Source organism: Crocodylus porosus, unplaced genomic scaffold, assembly GCF_001723895.1.
Source record: "Crocodylus porosus isolate Cpor-Errol unplaced genomic scaffold, CroPor_comp1, whole genome shotgun sequence".
Lineage (NCBI taxonomy): Eukaryota > Metazoa > Chordata > Crocodylia > Crocodylidae > Crocodylus > Crocodylus porosus.
This window is the reverse complement of record NW_017728918.1, coordinates 59,806,294-59,827,766: the sequence shown is the minus strand read 5'-3', so window position 1 is coordinate 59,827,766 and position 21,473 is coordinate 59,806,294. Positions and strand designations below refer to the sequence as shown.

Sequence of the window (21,473 nt, the reverse complement as noted above, 5' to 3'; positions counted from 1 at the left end):
GAACCAACTTCCAAGGGACGTGGTGCTGGCTCCTACCCTGGGGGTCTTTAAGAGGAGGCTTGATGCCTACCTGGCTGGAGTCATTTGAGCCCAGTGTTTCTCCTGCCCAGGCAGGGGGTCAGACTTGAAGATCTACAAGGTCCCTTCTGACCCTACTTCTATGATTCTATGATAGTTTGATGTCGTCAGCGAAGTTAGCCAGTTTGCTTCTGATACCTTCATCCAAATTATCAATGAATGTGTTGAAGAGCACTGGTCTGAGTACTGAGCCCTGTAGGATGCCACTGGTCCCCTTCTGCCATGCTGACTCCATTCCATCAATCCCTTTGGGTCCTACCACAGAGCCAGTTGCCTAGCCACTGAACCGTAAATTAGTTGAGGCCTCGTTCTCCCAATTTCACCATGAGGACATCATGGGAGACCAGGTCAAAGGCCTTTCTGAAGTCCAAGTATATGACATCAACCTCATTTACCCTATTCAGGTGGCGAGTTACCTGATCGTAGAAGGAAATGAGGTTGGTTTGGCATGACCTGCCTGTTACAAAGCCATGTTGGCTAGCCTTTAGAAAACTATCATTGCTTAGCCTGTGTGTAATGGATTCTTTGATAATTTTCTCCAGGATTTTACCAGGGATTGAGGTCAAATTAATTGGCCTATAATCTCCTGGGTCCTCCCTTCTCCTTTTCTTAAAGATAGGTACCACACTGGCTTTTTTCCAATCTTCTGGGACCTCTCCCAAGTGCCATGAGTCTTCAAATAACTCTGCCATCTGTCACACAATGTTTACTAGTTCTTTTAGCACTTTTTGGTGTAGTTCATCTGGTCCTGCTGACTTGTAGATATTTAGCCTCTGTAGGTGTTCCCCCATAAGATTTACACTAACTGAGGAAGGGTGGTTACCGTTGCCATGATGATCTGGTAGCATGGCAAGCAAGCTGACACCCTTGGATTGGTAGCATACCGACATGAACTAATCATTCAAGAGTTCAGTTTTGTCCTGAGTGTTGGTTATCAGTCATCCCATTTCATTCATTGGGGTCCTATGCTTCCCTTGTTCTTTTTTCGACTTTGTATGCATCTAAAGAAGGACTTTTTGTTGTTCTTGATTCCAGTTGCCAGTTTCTGTTCAGTTAGTGCTTTAGCTCTCCTGATCTGCTTCCTACAGCTATGGGCTCTTGCTGAATACTCCTCTTTGGTTGACATTCCTGACTTTCACCCCTGTAAACTTCTCGTTTTAATGTCATGAGGTCCATGACTTCCCTGTTGAGCCAAGGGGGTCTCCTAGCACTTTTGCTGCCTTTCTTGTCAAAGGGCATAGACTTCCTTTGAGCTTTTAGGATGGCTTCCTTGAGGAACAACCATTTTTCTTGTACTCTGGTCCTACTCAGATCATGGTACCACAGGGCCTTGCCAACCAATCTCCTGAGTTTGTGGAAATCAGCTTTCCTAAAATCAGGGATTGATTTGTGGTGGATGGAGAAAGCGATCATCTCATGGTCACTGTCACCGTGAGATGATCACTTTCTCCATCTACCACAAATCAAGAAATTGTTATAATTTAATAGCTCTTTGGTGGCTCACGCAAAATAAATTTGACAGGCTCAGCCTACTTCCCAGTTAACAAATTTCTCATCACAAAATTTTATTTTAGTGGATGCTAACTAAATAGCAGTTCTGACAGCAGGCTCATGGAAAAGGACAAAGACTGAGTTGGTATGGAGAACAGACTACACAGCAGAAATACATTGGCGCAAATTGCCTGGGTACTATGGGGAGGCTTGCACTATTGCTGCATAACAGTCTTGTCGATAAATCAAGAAGTTTGGTTGCTAAGCTGTCTAAACGGGGAGTGGCTATTACCACCAGCTGTGTTTTCGGACATACTTAAGGGACAGCTGGCCAGAGATGTTAATGGAGTACACATTTGTATTTTGGTACCTAAGGCAGGAGTGAGGTAGAACTCAGCCCCTTTGCAGTTCCAGCCCTAAAAACCTTTCCACTTTAACAAGTGAAAGTAATCTGGGTGTTAGTTTACATTGACCCCAACTGTTATTTACAGCAGGCTTGTCCAACATGCGGCCCGCCAAGGCATTTTCTGAGGCCCGCGGTGCTGCGACGGGAAACGAAAGTAAACACGGGTTACTTTCACGCCCACCCCCTGTCCCTCCCCCAGCCCCTCAGCAGCTTCCCAAAGGCCGCTGAAGGGACGTGGTTCCCGCACGCATGGCGTCAGCTTCACGCTGCCGACGCGCAGCGCGCGAAGAGGAGTAGCCGCGTGCCGCTCGGGACAGCGGAGCAGCAGGGGCCCAGCTCCACTTCCCCTGCCTGCGCCCGTCAGTCCCGAGCGCCCCCGGCTCCGCCGCCGCCTCTGCCGGCCGGTGCCGACGCGGGCGGGTCTGTCCCATCCGGCGCAGCGCGGATTCCCACGTGCTGCTGGGGACGGGAGGAGCCCGGCGGGGCGGCACGAGCCGGCAGGGGCGGCGGCGGAGCCGGGGGCCGCTCGGGACTGACGGGCGCAGGCAGGGAGAAAATGCAGCTGAGCCCTTGCCACTACGGCTGGGCTCGTCGCTCCCCGAGCGGCACACGGCTTCGCCGCCGCTTCTGCTGGCCGGGGCAGACCCGGCCGGCCTGCTCGCGTCCCCAGCAGCTCGTAGGAACCTGGCTTCAGCCGCATGCTGCTCCAGGTGGGATGGACCCAGCCGGGTCAGCACCGGCCAGGAAAAGCGGCAAGAAGCTGAAGCCGGCTTCCCACGTGCTGCCGGGGATGGGAGGAGCCCGGCCGGGTCTGCCCCGGCCAGCGGCAGCGTGCCGCTCGGGACAGGACGGGACGGGAGAGCCCAGCCGGAGCGGCTGGGCCGCAGCTGCATTTCCCCCCTGCCTGCGCCCACTTAGATGCACTGCATGGAAATGCAAAATATATTTTGACTTATTTGGCTGGCACCTTGGGCTGAGATTTTCAAAGCTGAGTCAAAAGGCCAACTTCCATTATAATGAATGGGATTTAGAGGGCTCCAAATCTTTTGTGACAACTTTGTAACATGCCTATCTACCCTTTTTGCAAATCCCAGCCATGGTTTGGAAGCTCAGCCAAAGAACATAAGAGCTTCTGAACATAAGAGCATAAAAAGTGACATGCTTCGTCAGCCCCATGGTCCAGCTAGCTCAGTATCCTGTCCCGAACGGTGGTAGAGGTGGATGCTATAGAGGGAGAGTTTTGAACTGGTTAGACCTATTTCATTGTCACTTCCTGCAACTTCATTGGTGTCAAAGGTCACATGACATCACTTCCTGATGTGATACCACTTCCTGTGAAGTCTTTGAATGTGGCTCAGGGGCCCACTGGGTGATAAAAAGTTCGTGATCCGCCCCACATTCGAAAAGGTTGATTTACAGCATTAAAACAAAGCTGCAACTTTATACAGAAGTAAAGGAAAATGAAATAAAAGTAGCAGCTTCAAAGACTGTACAATTTAAATAGCATGTAAAAACAATCGGGTGGTTCCTATCAATTTTAGTTATGAGTAAACATAACACAAAAAGCTAAAAAAAATTAATTTTCTAAGATCCATACACTGAATGTAAAAGGCAGGCTTGATTACTTTCAAACTTTCAAAAAAGGCTTCAATGAAAAGAAACTTGAAATATCTAGTCATCTCCCGTCTCCCAGATTTTCCTGCTTATCACATTTCCAAGGGAAAAATGGCATAGAAAGATGGATTTCTTGTGCCAAAAAGACTTGATTCCACAAAAAAACCACCAACAACCATGGGCTGTGATTTATAGGCAACTATATTTCCAATCCAAAATCTCTTTCTCATGTCTGTGTCCTGAGTGATCATGTACTTTATAAACAGCAGTGAAGTGAATGGAGTCCTAAAGCATATCTGTCAGTAGGGATTATAATATAGCCCCTCTCTGGTAGTCAAAAGCACTTTAGCATCACCCTTAATTTCCCGCCCCTTTTTTCACCGAGTATATATGTCTTTTTCCTAGGATTATTTTGCTTGCTATTTGTGAATGGCCCAGGTGCTAAGGTTAGATTTAACTGCCTGGTACCCTGAAACAAAACAGCACCACGTGAGTTCTTTGTGTCAGTGGAAAATCAGTCATTTGGAGGTAATATGAAATTATTAATTTCACAGGCCCACTATTTTGGATTATTCCTGCTGGACCCAAAATGAGAAATTTTAGGGAGATTAACTGGTTTTGTAAAAACTGAGAAATACTAGAAGTGATGGGGTTGTCTGTGAAGTAGTCCCCTATGGTTCAGTGGTTGAGTCAACCCAACTCAACCCAGGAGACTTAGGTTTGATTCGCAGCTGTGTATCCATCTACAGCCATAGAGACACCAAACATCTGGACGCAGTCTGGTCTTTGGATTTTGTCTCAGTACCCTAAAGAGAGGATGGAAGGGCTGGGCAGCTTCCACTCCTCCAAAACTTTCTGCCCAGGCATATGCACTGAAGGTCTGGGTGGCCCTCATGCATACGCCATGATCCAGTAGGTTCAACAGTTGCCACTTTGTCTGTGATCCTGGTGCCCAATAAATATCAAGAACAGTTACACTTCAGAACTCCTCCATTCCTGGTCTTCTTTTTTATCAGATAAAATCAGTTTCTATTCTGTTTATTATTAGCACAGGCTCTGATGCATCCTAGCAACCTGATGTAGACAAATGTAATGCCTTCCCTGGCCAATTTACTTGAGGCTACTGCCAGGGTTGGCCACACTCCCCACCCCTCTCCCCTAGCTTCCCTATAGCTGAGGGCTGCTCTAGCACGCCCCGGCTTCTAGCCTGAGCCACTGCAGGCATGCGCCTGCATTTCCTGATGTGTATTCATTTGCCAATTGGTTCAATCTAGGCAGGTTAGACTAACCTGGAAAGATTGAATCAATTTAGACTCTGGCTTTTTGAATGTCTGTTCCTAGCCTAAGTGTTCCTTACAAGAACAGCAGGCTAGAACTCAGACTACTTAGTCTTTTTCATTACAGCTGATATCCTTGGAAAGACGATAATGTGAATGATGAATTAAAACCACAAAAAGGATTAGGTGCCTATAGTAGCAAAGTTATCAATGCTGGCTTCTTACATAATGTATGGGAAGGTTCAGGCACCTCAGAATAAGATTTACTACAGCTACCACACTGAGTGGGGAGCTGTCGAAGCTAGGCAATAGAAAATGGCACAAGCAGGGTTGGGTCATAAATCCTGACTATATTTGGGGCTTAGGCAGGCTAAAGAACTATCCTTCCAATATGCTTTCTTTCTCTGTTCCCGTAAATCTGTGTGTTGCCGTGCAAAATGTAATAGTTTCAACTGAAGCCTCTTCTAAACATATGGTCTAGCCTGGTGGCTAAGGCACTCTTGCGGGAGATGTTGGCTTGAATCCTCTGAGGTAGAGGAGGGAACTGCTGTAGGTCTCCCATATCCTGTATGTGAACTCTCACCCTTGAACTGATGGATGACGGTTGGAAGAGAGGACACTTACACATCCTCTTTTTCTGTTGATCCTGATCTTTTAAGTATGCTCTAAGAATGGGGCTTAGACCTGAACGGAGGCCTGGATCCTTAAAAGCAGGGCAATGTTTTGGAGTGGGGACTCACTTTAATAGAGCTCAGCTCCAAGCGTAGGCTGCTTTCATCCCAGCTGTACTGCTACCTCAGCCTCAGTCAGCACCTTGGTCACCACTCCCCACACAGTGCTGCCACTGCCACTGTTATGAAGGCAAAGCCCCTTGAGCCACCTATATAGTTTATTGGACCAACTATATAGTTGAGAGAGATGCTAAATAAGCTTTCAGACACAGTGTGCCCTTTGTCAGGTCTGAACACTTGATGGTTGAAAGGTCACTAACATCTCTCCCAACTACAGAGTCAGTCCAGAAAAACTTGGCTTTCTTCAGTACTCTCAAGATATTTTTATACATTGAAAAGATATATCATGCCATTTTTTAGGCTTTTTATGGCTTCATTTGATTCCAGAAGCACTGGGCTCATGGTAACTAAGATACTTGATCTTTATGCCTGATAAATGCAAAAAAAAAAAATCACCAAAATATTCTTTAAACTGTCTAAAACATTCCAGGAATATCAAAGAAAGAGTACATGCAGTAAAAATATTTTATTGGCATCAATTGGGATTGATCTGAATAACTGCATAATTTTTTGCTCAGTTTCTTTTTAAAAAAAATGAATTGGAATACAAACATTTGCTTTTAAAAATAGTAAGATTGCAAAGTCAAGCACTTACTAGTTAAGAAGCACAAGAAATACAGTTGCCTTAGATATCTTAATTTAATCTTGTGTGTTCTGTATTATACATTCTTAGTATGTCATAACATATTCTTAATTCTACAGGACTCCTGCAGGGTAGACAATGTATGAAGCTGTAGGTTTAAAAGAACAAGGGTATTCTATTTTGGGGGTTGGCAATCTACAGCCTAGATCCATCCTGCTGAGCCACTGGATCCAGTTTGCAAAGCTGAAGGGTTTGGCAGTGTTTGGTGGCTGGGACTTCATCTGTATTACAACTTAGAGGTGGAGAGAAGTGGTGGTAGCAGTGACAGTGGCCAGGTCCCAGTGCCAGCCCACCTTGGACCTGAGCTGGGACATTGTGCCAGTCACCTAACAAGGTTGCTAACTGTTATTCTGAATAGATTAAGGCTTTGTGCTGGGGCCCTGTGTCACAGAATATTATTCCTGGCAGCTATAGGCTTCATATGTAATCCTGGGTAAGTCATATTTCATATATACAAGGGGTCAAATTCAGCTCACACAGGCAAATTTTATTCAGGTACTTCCCAGCTATTGAGATCTTACATTGGTTTTATCTTTTTTTTTTTGGCACGTGTACAGTACATGTTATACACGCTGGGCACATCTACATGAGACAAGATACTATATCACTATAGCAACGTGCTACGGCGACATAGCTTTGGTGGGCAAAAACTGTGGTACCAGAGCTATGTTGCCATAATGACACACACCCTTACTATATCACATCACTATGGTGGCATAGTGGCTAAAAATAACTGTGCTGCCTAGAGGAAGTACTAGATGATGGCACAGTAGCGATGGCACTGTAGGGGCATGTGTAGAGTGTAGTTGCAGTGGTAAAAGTTAGTTTGTCCGTTGGTTGCAGGTTGTCTAATTGCACTGAATTGTAATTTTCACAGGCCAGGGAAGATGTGATCCAGATGCTGAAGACAGAGAAGACCAAACCTGAAGTTTTAGAAGCTCACTATGGATCTGCGGCTCCAGAGAATGTCCTAAGAGTATTACACAGAGATGCTATCCTTGCCGAAGAAAAATCCATAGGGGAAGATGTCTATGAGAAACCTATTTCAGAGGTAAAAAAAAAAAACTTATGAAATTCCCTAGGATGAACAGAGATTCTCTTCAGGACCTAAAAATAAACCTCATTTACCTTGCATTCAAGAGGAGAATATTCAGCACGTATGCAAAATAAAAAGAACTAAAGAGGATGTGACTGTTTATCTGTCCCTAAGCCAATAATACTTTTTCCATGCAGTATCATTGGTTTGAATACAATCATAACAAAACTGTCATGTTCCTTAGGGTTCTGCTTCCTCTAGGTGGAAGGGGAGGATACACGGGTGGTGTGGGGTTGAGGCTACACTTCCCTTCTGTCACTGTCCTTGGCTAACTAGGGGGAGCCTCCGAGCAAGGCCTCCTACTACACTCCAGCCACAGGCTACAACTGTCTAGTGCGACTCATTTGGCAGGGGACAGTGGCAATAGCATGCAGGTTCCTCCTTCCAGAGCTCATTCCCTTCTACCCCTTCCCCCGAAGTCCCCTCCTGGCTGGGAGCAGGTGCTGGAAGGAGGAAGTTGTGCACAGCCACCATTGTCCCAAGCTGATGTGGGCATTGTCCCCATGGCCTTCCCTCCTCCACCCCAGGTCAACCAGGGACAGCAGCAGCAGTCTTGGCTGGAAGCAGGTTCCTCTTTCCCACTTTCACTATTGTTTCACTGCTCTCTGCCCATCTTCCTGGTATGCCACACTGTACTTTAGGAAATCACTGATCCACCAATAGTCATATTAGATTATCATCATGTGAACAGCTATCTCACCTTTGTAAACCCAACGTGACTATGTTTGGAAGAAACATACCTTTGTATCTATGGATCTCACACCTCCATAAACCCATAATGACACTCCGTGTTTGGAAGATATTCCCTCCCACCCCTGACTAAAGGGAGTCAGAAGAATCCCCAAATTACAACTGTGGGATCTGATCCTGGAATTGAAGTCTACTGAATTATACTACCACATAACAGATCTGAGATCAAGTAAAGTCCTTGTGTCTGATGGAGTACCCAGCACATGGCACAAAGTGTAAAAGGACATCTTTGGTCTCCATTAAGTTTTGTGGAGTACCCAACAATGGGTGCATCTATACATGCATTAACACACTTTAGTTAATGAAGAGGGAAAATACTTTTTCTCTCTTGTGGCACAGAGGATATGGACCAATGGCTTGAGGTTACAGCAAAGTAGGTTTAGGCTGGATATCAGGAAAAACTTCTTCACTGTTAGAACAGTTAGGCAGTGGAATAGACTACTTAGGGAATTTGTGAACTCTTTATCACTGGAAGATAAATGAGGTTTAGTTCAAAGTACCCCGCTGCCATTTTTCAGCACAAGGATCTTCATATACATGATACTAGACTCTGCTGGAATGAATACATTTTCACACTCCAGAAGACTTGATTAATCTTCTGGATTTCCAGCATATTGGAGCAGGCTTAGTGCATGTGAATAGGAGCCCTGAGTCAGTTGTGAGGTACTAGGAAAATGCACATTAGCCTGTCTTAGAGCATATTTACTAAAAGCACAGTTTTTCAGTGACACTAATGCACATTAAAAAAAGGCTAATGCATATTAAAGCATGTGTAGATGCACTTGATATATAGTAAGTCACAATTTATGTACATTTTTGCAAAGTTCCCTGGCTACTAGAATACTGCACTATTCATAATTAACTGTTGGTTAGAAGATATTTTAAAAGATGCTGTTATACCTTTAATTTGGTATCTAGGAAACAAAATCAATTGTAGCATTCAGGGACAGCATAGAAAGCACAAAAATCTTAGAGAAACAGGACTGGAAGGGACCTCCAGAGGTCATCTAGTTCAACTTTCTGCCTGAGGTAGGATCATCCTTATCCAAACCATCCTACACAATACCTAATATAAACTCTTCATAAAACTGCTGTCAACCCTGTCACAACACAGACCTAATTTCCTAACCTGCCAGCAGGGAAACCATGGCAGCCAAATATCCTGCTTCTATGAAATGTCAATTTATACTCAAGAGATCCTAGGTAGAGGACCATGCTTCCCACTACAGACAAAAGTAAAAACCCCTATGGGCCATACCAATCTGATCATTGTGTAAAATTCCTTCCTGACTCCAGATATGGTGACCAGTCTGAACCTGTGTGGAGGGGCAAGAATCTCTAGCCAGGAACTTCTGGCTTTAGTCTCAACAGGAACATTGGTACACCACAGTTAAAATCCTCGGCCTTGGCTATAGCCAACACCCAATACTTCTGAGAGAGACTTAAAAACACCCTGATACATGTAAGGGAAAGCAGGAGAGAGGCAATCAGCAAAGGCTAGAAGCCTGGGAAATACCCATAATAGAACATGGGTGTAGCTATCTCTAGGTCATTTCTGACCAGTGACTGTCCAACCTCTACTTGAATACCTCCAGTGATGGAGAATCCACAAATTCCCTAGGCAGTCTATTCCACAGCCTCACTGCTCTAACAGTTTTTCCTGATATCCAACTTAAACCTACCTTGCTGTAACCTCAAGCCATTGTCCATGTCCTCTCTGCAACAAGAGAGAAAAGGTGCTTCCCCTCTTCTTTATGGCAGCCCTTCAAGTATTTGCAGACTGCTATGATGTTCTTCACTTAAGCACCTATTCTGCAAGCCCTTTATCATCTTTGTTACCCATCTCTGGGCCCTTTCTAACTTCTCTGTGTCCTTTATAAAATAAGGAGCCCAGAACTACACATTATACTCTAGATGAGGCCTACTTAGTGCTGAGTAGAGAGGCACTATCGCCTTCCTCATCTTGCATCTAATTCTTCTATGGATGCATCCCAAAAAATCACTTTTCCCTTTTGTGAGGCTGCATCACACTGTAGACTCATACCGAATCTGTGGTCTACCAAGACTCCTAGACCCTTCTCGATAGTGCTGCCATCCAGTCAGCTGTCACCCATTTTGTATTTGTGTTTTTGATTATTCTTCCCAAGGTGTAGCCCCTTCCATTTGTCTGCTTTGAACTCCATACTGTTAGCTTCAGCCCATCTTTCCAATTTATGGAGATCCTTCTGCATTGTACTCCCACCCTCTGACATATTCACAGTCCTTCCCAGTTTTGTGTTGTCTGCACTTGCTCACGAAGCTTTCCAAGTCAGAACCTAAATCATTAATAAAACACATTGAACAGCACTGAATACATGAAGATACACAAAATATTCAGAAACAACACTAAAATAGCATAACAGGAACTTTATCTAAAGTCGTCTTTGGTCTTGTGAGGTCTCCATTCACTGTAAAAAAACCTGTCCAGAAAGCTTATTATAAAATGGTTGGCATTAGAATACTGTGATGATATTTTCTGGCTTTAGAAGACCTTCTCTCCCAATGTGAATCCATGCCAGGCTGTCTCTCCTTCATGAAATTTAATGAGCATCTCTGATTAAGGTATTTAATATCTAAAGGATTGTTTCAAAATGGCTGCAGTCCTTTTATCCTCTTCCCCTTAGCCCATACAGTGATATTATAAAACAGCACTTGGCTATTTTCATTCCTACAATGAGTAGGTTGAGTGTCGTCTGTGAAGAACCCAATAAAAACCTTGGAGGTACGTGAACAGAAAGGTACTGTATTTATCTAGCCAAATATGATATTTGTTATAGCTCACATGAGAATGTACTTTTACAGGAATGTATGCTGAAGTTACACAGTTCAGCTTTCAATCTTGAGCATTTAGCTCCCATCAAGATACTCAATTGCAACATTTAAGACACAGGTACATGAACAAGCTACTATGAGGTACATCAAGGCAGGGATCTACAGTATACTAACTATTCTTAGTAACTGCCTGTGTGTGCATTTTACCCTATGACAAATGAAAACTATCTCACTGTAGTTTACCCTTATTTCATTGTGTGGGACAAACTGCCACGGGGTAGTCTCATTTACCCTGGGGTAAAGTTTATATATGGGCAGTAATCACAGAGCAGCTAGTGCATCATAGGTGGTAGGCCCTACATACTCACCCTCTTTTGTTACACAGACACTTAAATGTGGTATGTAAGTGCATGCAAACAAACATTAAGCATCAATATTTTTGCATTGGCATCTCCCTTCTGCTTTTCTCAGGCATTCAGTTGCCGTTGACTTTTGTAGTTCCTGAGGATGTTCACCACATTACAGGGGTTGCTGATCATGTTGTAGGCTTAGGTTCTTAGATCATTGGTTCAGTCCTGCGTGCTACGTGATGCAAAACGTACCAGTCTTCTTTAAGTCAGTGAGAGGACAGTGTGCATAGCACCTCATCACAACAGGGCCTCAATGCTGGAAAAGTATTATTCATTATCCTGAAACTCTGCAAGATTATGTCTTTTACATATTTGAGAACTAAGCACATGTTTCTTGTCACAGTATTATTAAAAATAGATTCCCCCCCTACAATTAACCTTATTCCTAGTCACTGCTTTATGTAAAGCCCAAGACAAAATTGTTGAACTTGCATTTACCAAATGTAACATCCTTGGTTAGGAAAACAATTTCTTCTCCTTTTAAACAATCCAGCTGGACAGACTTGAAGAAAAGCAGAAGGAGACTTACCGACGCATGTTGGAACAGCTCCTGCTGGCAGAAAAGTGCCACCGGCGCACAGTTTATGAGCTGGAAAATGAGAAACATAAGCATACGGATTACATGAACAAGAGTGATGACTTTACCAACCTCTTGGAGCAGGAGCGTGAAAGGTGAGCATTAGAGACAGTATATAAAAGGTCCTCAACCTCTTGAAACTTTCTCTCTTAAGTTGTGAAATATTTTTAAATGACTCCCGTGCAAACCAGTTGTAAAGTTCACTACAGTCATATTATTAGTACAGCATTGTTCAAGTCTAGAATGGAGAGAATACCAGCACCATTCCTGTGAGCTGGCTCTTGAATTTAAACATGGATTTGCTTTGGCCACTCATCCATTTTGTCCTCCATTTTGTGTTCATCTTCTAGAAGCTTTTTAGGGAGTTCAAATTTTATTTCAACTGGTATATTTTTAACTGACACATTCAAGTAAATTAAACTGATGTGCTGTGTTTTCTTTGTCTTGTTTTGTTTTGTTTGTTTTGTTTTTTTATGAGCTGGGACACTGCAGGAGGACTAGGTTTCCAAAACCATACATTAAAACAGTGGCACACAAGCAAGAAGATCACAGAGAGTTGCTTCTGAGATTGTGAATTTACAATTTCTGCTGGCACTTTTGAAGGAAGATGCTTCAGGCAACTTGTGTGCTTTAACATTTTCTCAAACTTGCCTAGTCTTTCCTATCTGCTACTTTTCCTAACCAATTCAGTGCCCAGATGGCCATGTCACCATGGTGGCCTCCATGCTAAGCCTGGGATCACTGCTGAGAAACGAATCCTACCTACTTCTTCCACTCCACCCTCCTCCAGTGAAAGTGTATGGGAGGGCTTGTTTCTCAGTGATGGCCCAAGGCTGGCCTGAGAAGTGATATAGGCCTGGCTCACACGTTCTTCAAGCACTTGTTGTTACAGGAGTTATGCTCATTAAGTCAGGGAACAGAGATAATAAGCAATTTTTGTGACCAACCAAAACTAACCAATTCAGGTACTTTTTTACTTGAGATACATGGAGGTATTGTGACAGAGCAAGGCTATGGCTCCAGAGTCTGAGCCTATTCCAGACTCATTTCAAAGGCTGCTCCCCAGTCAATACAGCTGAAGAGATGCCTAGTCACTGAGGCTGAAAAGTTATAAGTAGCTGGATGTAATGCTATGTACATTATTCCCTTGTGTGCTATTGCCTACAGAAATTGTCATGCCCTAACTATGCCAGCATGAGCTGCTAGATGTTAAGTACACTGAGTTAATTACTTGTTGCTGTATGCTTCCTAGTTGGGTCCAAGCTATCTTTGCATAGATGGAGTATTTCTTGGTTGGACTGGTCTCACTTCTCTATTTTTTAACATGCTGAGTTAACTAACAAACTTTAAGAGCACAAATTTTGCTGAATCTTTCCCAAATGTTTACAATATTCCATTTAAAGCACTTGAGGAAGTATTTTAGCTTATTCTTCCAGTTAAAGACTATAACTGTCACGGTTCTTTTATATAATTATTTTTATATGGATATATATATAGGTAGTTATGTATGCCCACTGAAATACTATATAAAGATGCCCTGACCCAAAGTGCATTGAAGTCAATAGGATGCTTCCCATTATCTTCACTAATTTGGGACCAGGACTTTTGCAGTTTAGAACTTATCATGATAAATTGTTCTAATGTAACCTGATTTACTTCCTATACCTCAACAAATTAATTCACTTCAGTTTGTCATTTATTGCCTTATCTTTAGCCCAACTCAGTCATGTAGGATGCTAAACAGAACCAGATTATACTCTATTTATCTTTGCTGACCTACATTGATTTTTTCCCCTACAGTGATTTGAAGTTCAGAAATTTTACCTCCCTTTAGTAATTCTCAGGTGTCTAGATCCCTCTCCATTTGCATTATCTCCTTTTTCTCTGCTCTATTGTGTCTCTCAAACTTTAATTGTTTACACTCTTTAAGTGTTATGCAAACAGTGATACTGGAGAGTCTGAATTTAAATGTATATTGAAACCAGATCCCTTAGAAACAGCCAGATTTACTTGCTGCAGTCACCAATGCATCTGTAGCTAGTAGCTGGGGGAAAACTGCACCTGTTGAAGCCCTTTTGATGTAGGCTGAGTGACAAGAAGAATCTGATGTTTGCTGTTTAATCTTCTTTGCTGGTTTAAGGTCTTAATGAGAAAAATCATTTCACTTTCAGCAATGACCTAACAGGGAAAAAATGGTGTGGGACTGAACATGAAAAATTGGGCATGCACTTTCCTCTTAAAAGTAGTCCTTCCAGATCACTTACAAGGCAGATTAGTAAAATCACCATGGGATGAAAACTGTTAATTAATTTAGACTTAAGTATCTCAACTCTCTCTCTTTTGTAGCAGATCCCTTAGGTTTTGACTGTTGAAAAACTTGATTCAGTCATTTTTTATGTTTTGAAAATTGGAAGTAAAATCCTTTGAAGGATTAATTGAGAGGGAGAGGTTGATGGAATGAATCAGCAGAAAAATCGCAGCTGCAGTCAGCAAGGCTTTTTTTGTCAAAGGATGGGGTTTGTAACAGGAAGATAAACAGTGATGAGAAGAAAATACATGGAAAACTCAGCTTCAGTTCAGGGTCCTAACATTTCCCTAGTCCTCATTAGTGATATTCACTTTACAATATTATAATATAATCAGTATCTATGCATACTAACTTGATCCAGATGTCAATGCACTTTAAAAACATTAACATATCAGATATTTCTAATCAACCTCCCCTTTACATATTGAGAAAAAGGGCACAGAGAACTAGGATTTGCCAGAACCAAAAAAAATCTGTATATGAACATGGCTTATCTCCTCAAAACAAAAATGGAAAATTGGCAGGAAAAGAATAGGAGTGTTCAAAACTTATCCAGCTTGGAGCATTTTTGTAGACAGGCTGGTCTAGGAAATATACAAGAAGTAAGGATGTTTGGTGATATCTTTTATTGAACTAACAGTATAGGTCAGAGGGTGCATCTACATGAGATGTTAAGTGTGCAACAGACTAATTCTACTGTGCATTAACACATCACATCAAAAGCCATGCTAATGTGCAATAGAATTAGTCTGCTGCACATTAACCATCACAAAAAGACCATGCACCAGCACGACTACACAGTAGCACTGGCTACTGCGCATTTAGTTAGTACCTCATATCAGAGGTACCAAAGTTAATGCACTGTAACAGCAGCATATTAATGGATGTGTAGACATGCCTAGCGAGTCGTTAAACAAGCTTTTGAGCACAATGTGCTCTTTTTCAGGTCAAGCAACCTAAGATCATTTCTGAAGAATGACATGTTTACCCCAAAAGCTTATTTAACCTCTCTCCTAAATATATATTTGGTCCAATTGAAGATACCACCAAAATTCCTTGCTTCCAGCTTGGAGAAGTGTCACAACATGGCTGTAGGTGTTTGACTGCCAGTTTTAAAAGTTTGCTTCAGAAAGTCTTGGTAGAAAAAAAACAATCCTATAAGAAGACAACAGCTCTACAGTAGGGAGAGAGAATGGAGAGATCGTGTAGTAGAAACAGAAGGTGCTCCTAGAGCAGGGGTTGAGTTTTTAAGGAAAACGAGATGCCATATAATGGCCAACACTTCCTTATTCATAAAGTCTCCTGTGGGGGTGAAGATTCTAGGTAAAGGTTTCCCTGTGTCTAGGGAAGGGCAGAGTTAATCATCATTTAACCTATGGCTGAAACTTTTGTACAGGTGTAAAGGCTTCTGGATACTGCATGTGGCAGACTCACTTCCCACACTGCCCTAGTGCTCTCTGTAGAAATTCAATACACAGAAAGAGCAGTGATTTCTAGATAGTACTTTATCTCGCTGAAAAAAAATATGTGGAAGGGAAAGGCCACTTAGAGCTGTCAAGAAAATATAGAAAAAAGGCTGAGGACTACCAGGCCCTCTTCAAAGACATCAGTGGGGTACAAGGGAAACTGGGGGGAAAAGAGAAGTGGGTAAAACAGGATGACATCTAGGGTAGGACACTACAGAGGGCAAGGACTGATGCAGCAATGGCATAGTTCAGTGAGCTTTCTCAGCATAACCCCGTAATGCTCCTCCCCAGGATTCAACCACAGATTTGACAGCCCAGATCAGTGGCCCTGTCAGGCTGGTTGCAGCTAAGATAGTTCTTGGGTCTGTCCACGGCTCCAAAAACCTCTGCTCAGGGCAGAGGTTGGCACAGCCACAGCGGTATTAGGTTGCTGCCCCATCCCCACTCCCAGGTCAGCAGAGATGAGCATAGAAATAGAATGAACTATATAGTGCCATTAAAGAACTTATACCAGTCTTGTGCCATGGGCATATATTTGTCAAACAAATGCTTTAACATAGTCATATTCATTCAATGGAAACCCTGATCTTGCAGTTAAAACCATGATCTTGCTTAGAGATGCAGAGAAGCCTTTTAGATCCAGCTGAGGTATTTTACAAAATGCTTGCAGGTGTTAACATTTACCACCTGGATTCAGAGACACTAACTCCATGGGTGCTCTGGGGCTCAAGCACCCACTGAAAAAAATTAGTGAGTGCTCAGCACCCATGAGCCACAGCTGTTTTGGTTTTACATTAGATCTGTGGCTGCTTGAAGACACTATAAAAAAAAAGGAAGAAGCATGTGTTACTTCAACCTGGCTCTGTAGATCTGTAAAGATCAGACACTTTGGTAGGGCTTTTACCTAATAGCTAATTGAATTTACCCCAACTAGTGATTCAATCAGCTATTAGCTAGAAGTACTAGAAAAGCCCCACTGAAACACCCCATCTTTTCAGACATCTTTTGTAAAAACCTAAATCTCCTAGAGATACTCTCGTATGAGCTGTTAAAAGTTAATTTCATCATACCTAGGGATTTACAGTGTAATAAAACCTGTTGTGCCTTACAGCTTAATCACACAGTGGCATTTAGAAATCATTCACTTTGGCTGGCAAAAATGTCTTGCAATAATAGCATTACTACAGCTTACGTTTTTATAGCAATTTTTATTATATAGGCAAACAGAGAGAAATATTTTGCAAAACATTTAAGTTTGTAACAGTTATAGAATCACTGAACATAGCAACTCCTTTATGGTTTGGTTTCTGTTGCCCTGGTCAGACCTGTTTTGTTTGTTTTGTGTGCACAGACCCATTGAAGTCAGCAGCATAACTCCCATTAATTTAAAGTTTCAGGATCAGGCTGATGGTAATCACTACCCCGAGTCCTGTAGAAGGAGACAGAAAATACCCACCTTTAATCCCTCTAAAACATTCCTAAATAGATTTTTCTGTATATACCAGCATGTCATTTACAGCATGGGTGTGATATAAAGTGCATATTAGTGCTTGTTAGGGGTGATTCCTATTAAGGAAGGTCAGGCTAATAAAACCACACATACTATGCCACACATTGTGTCTTCTCTTTCTGTTGATATGCTTATTGCAGTATTTGAGCCTAACATAAGTAACATATGTATGTGTATGGGCATGTCTATGTGCATTACACATACTCATACCTATTTTAGATTTAAAGGAGTAAAGATTATAATTTGGGGGTTACATTTTTTATTGAAGCCTCAAATTACACCCAAAGCCAATGGGACAATGTTCCAAGTGCAGTGAAGCAGTTAGGGTTTTCCTCAAAGACAGAGCTGGGGATTTATGCTGTATCCCTTAAGCGGTGCCCTGCTAAATGTGGTTTTAGTTAAAGCCTCTTTTTGAAGTATGTGTCCATAATTAGATCTGTGCAGAGAAGACAGCAGGACTTTGACCCCAACCCTTTCCTCTACAATGTCGTCTTTGAGGCTTTATGCAAAATTGTCTCCCTCTCCTCCTCCCTTGAAGCAGCACCCCCAGCAAGGAATGTATTGGCAAGTTTCTCAGTGGTCTGTGATAATACATTCCTCTCTGCTTTAGTCATCCTGGCACCAAAATACTCCTGGCTGCTCTTCTGGTGATGTAATGCTGGGTCCACATCACCTGCAAAGGAAACTGATCTGTAAGTAATAAAGAACACAGCCGTCTTGAAACAAAAAATGGGAGTGTTGATGTTAGCAGGTTTCTAACTCCTTTTTTTCTGATTTTGTTATGAAAGTTTCCTGTCTCCCTTTTCCCAAGGGGAGGCAACACCAAGCTTCCCTTTAAGAAACATTTTCATTTTCTTCTTTTATTTAATATACCCTAGCAGAATTGACAATAGGAGCTGGATAGCCTTTGCCTGTTATACCCTTCAGATGTACAATATTCATTGGTTTTTATAGTGAGTTTTTATTTCATAGTGAAATGAAGGAGATGACAGAGAGAAAAGATTACGGTATCAAGCAGTCCGTAACTAGTTCAGAGAATAGTCTGACCCAATGCATGTAGTTTAGAAATGTTCAATGGTAATAAATGTCTCTGAGTTGACAGTGTAGCCTAACCACACATAAAGAGTTTAGATAAACCCCTGAGGACTTACTTCACCACAGAATTTTGTCCTTAATTGTATAATAAGACTTGTCTCTCAAGGGATGGAAAATCAACGTTTTCACAGATAGAACTTTGCATATAGCAACCCAAGACTTCTTGGCCATATTTCTATTCTGACTTAAGGTTTTCTCTTTTGAGTTTTGTTTTGTTTTGTTTTTGGTGTTTCTCTATCCTTGTTTCCAAATTGTAATCCAAAAGGAAAAACCTGACACAGTGAGATATTATGGAAATCCACAGCATTGCCTGCAAGCCTGACCAAATATTACTTGCAGCAGTAAAAAGAAGTCAGTCATTCTCTTTCTATCTGTAATCACATCTATAAACCAACATTTGCTTTTAATGAAAAGTTGAGTTAAGATAAGGGCAACAGTTTTACAATCATTAAATATTTGTTGGCTCACTCTTTTAGTTTGATATGCTATTCTTATACTTCATTTTTTCTCCTGTTGCAGTGAAATTGTAGGACTTCAGATTAAGTAGCTCAGGTCCAATAATATTAACACAAATAAATAAAAAATGTAACAATGCAATTTTCAAATGTTAAGTAAATGTGAAGGTCCAGTATCCTCTATTCTGCAGGTTTTATTTTATAGTTCCAGCTGACTCTTAAGATGTTGACTGAAGCATGCAAGTTACACAGTTCTTGTATCTTTCCTGAGTTGTAAACTTACCCAAATTTAAACAAAATTGCTCCAAACATATTTAAATGGTAGGAGAACATACAGCTATAATCCAGCTTTGGAAAAACAATGAGAGAGTATTGTGAGGTTAACAGGATGTGATATTTGCCATGAGTTGGACTGTAATCCAAAGCTATCTCTTCACACTTGGATATTATTCAAAACTGTTTGGTCTCATAGTCACTATTGGGATTATATTAAATAGCATCATATGCTATTTGAGCTAATCGTCCAAAATTATTTCTAAGCAAAAAAGAGATGTATAGTCCTTAAGAGAAAATTATTATACAGAAAAAAAGTGTATTGAAGTATTTCTATTCAAGTTTCCTGTACCTGGGAAAACATCAGTCTTAATGTTTTGGTGTCAAACTTAATGGAGACAGGGGGTCAAGGAGAAGTTACTCTACTCACAATCCAACCATAATTGAAGTTCAGAGTGCACTAGTTGACAAGATGGACACTAACATTTTTATTGCTTTATTTATTTATTTGATTTTTGTACTGCCCTTCCCAAAGGACCCTGGGGCAGCTTACGATAAAAGTACATCATAAAAACAAATATAATATTTAATAAAATAATAAAACAACACCCCAGAGGACACCCTGCAGTTTAACCCCATCTGCTAATAGCTTGTACTGGGATGTGGGAAGGTCCTCCCCGTTCTGGGGATGTCGGAGCTCCTTTCCCTGCTCTCTATAAAAGTCTGGATCATGGGATCATAGAAATTAAGGTTGAAAGGGACCTCAGGAGGTCATCAAGTCCAACCCCTTGCTCAAAGCAGGACCATCCCCAACTAGATCATTCCAGCCAAAGCTTTGTCTAGCCAGGTCTTGAAAACCTCCAAGGATGGAGATTTCACCACCTCTCTTGCTAACTTGTTCCAGCGTTTTACTACCCTGCTAATGAGAAAATTCTTCCTAATATCTAACCTAAACTTCCCTTGCTGCAATTTGAGATCATTGCTCTTTGTTCTGTCATCTGCCACCACTAAGAACAGTCTAGCTTCATCCTCTTTTGAACCCGCTTCATGTAGTTGAAGGCTGCTATTAAATCTTCTCTCAGTCTTCTCTTTTCTATACTAAATAAATCCAGTTCCCTCAACCAATCCTTATAAGTTATGTCCCCCAGCCACCTCATCATTTTGGTTTCCCTCCACTGGACTCTTTCCAATTTGTCCACATCTTTTCTGTAGTGGGGGACCCAAAAATAGCCAAATTACTCCAGATGTGGCCTCACCAGTGCTGAATAGAGGGGAATAATCACTTCCCTTGATCTGCTGGCAGCACTCCTACTAATACAACCTAGTATGCCATTAACCTTTTTGGCAACAAGGGCATACTGTTGGCTCATATTCAATTTATTATCCACTCTAACTCCTAAGTCCTTTTCTGCAGATCTGCTGCTTAGCCAGTCAGTCTCCAGCCTATACCAGGGCATAGGACTGACCCATCCTAAGTGCTGGACTTTGCACTTATCCTTATTGAGGCTCATGAGATTTCTTTTGGTCCAATCCTCCAATTTGTCTAGGTCACTCTGAATCCTAACCCTACCCTCCAGCATATCTACTACTCTCCCAAGCTTGGTGTCATCTATAACTTGCTGAAGGTGCATTCTATGCCATTTTCCAAGTTGTTGATGAAGACATTGAAGAAAACCCACCCCAGGACTTCCCCCTGGGGCACTCCACTTGATATCAACTAGACATCGAGCCATTGATTACTAACCTCTGAGTCCGATGCTCCAGCTATATTCCTATCCAACTTAAAGTCCATTCACCCAGCCCATCCTTCTTTAGCTTGCCTGCAAGAATGTTGTGGGAGACGTATGAAAACCCTTGCTAAAATCAAGGCACACTACATCCACGGGTCTCCCGACATCCACAGAACCAGTCACCTTGTCATAGAAGGCAATCAGGTTGGTCAGGCATGACTTGCCCCTGGTGAATCCATGCTGACTGTTCCTAATCATCTTATCCTCCTAGTGCTTAGAAATGAATTTCTTGAGGATCTCTCAACAATTTTTCCAAGGGCTGAGGTGAGGCTGACTGGCCTGTAGTTCCCTGGATCCTCCTTTTCCCCTTTCTTAAATATGGGCACTATGTTAGCCTTTTCCCATCACCTGGGACTTATAGTTTCATAGTTTCTAGGGTTGGAAGGAACATGAGTAGATCATCTAGTCCGACCCCCTGCCATGGCAGGAAATATTACTGGGGTCAAACGACCCCAGCAAGGTGTTCATTTAACCTCTTTTTAAAGACCCCCCAGGATAGGAGCCAGCACCACTTCACTTGGAAGTTGGTTCCAGATCCTAGCTGCCCTGACCATGAAGTAGTGCCTCCTGATATCTAGCCTAAATCTACCCTCTGCCAGCTTGTGACCATTATTCCTGGTAACTCCTGGCAG

At 42.2% G+C, this 21,473-nt stretch overlaps 1 protein-coding gene across 2 annotated transcripts in view; it reads left to right on the top strand.

The window, feature by feature from the left end:
- The window catches only part of FILIP1 (filamin A interacting protein 1), a 201,596-nt gene that overhangs the window by 109,789 nt on the left and 70,334 nt on the right, over positions 1-21,473 (top strand). For both annotated transcript variants that reach the window (XM_019537651.1, XM_019537650.1), the window contains exons 3-4: positions 7,178-7,351; positions 11,861-12,039. In XM_019537651.1, coding sequence (XP_019393196.1) covers positions 7,178-7,351; positions 11,861-12,039 — 353 coding nt within the window. The remainder of the gene's footprint in view (positions 1-7,177; positions 7,352-11,860; positions 12,040-21,473) is intronic.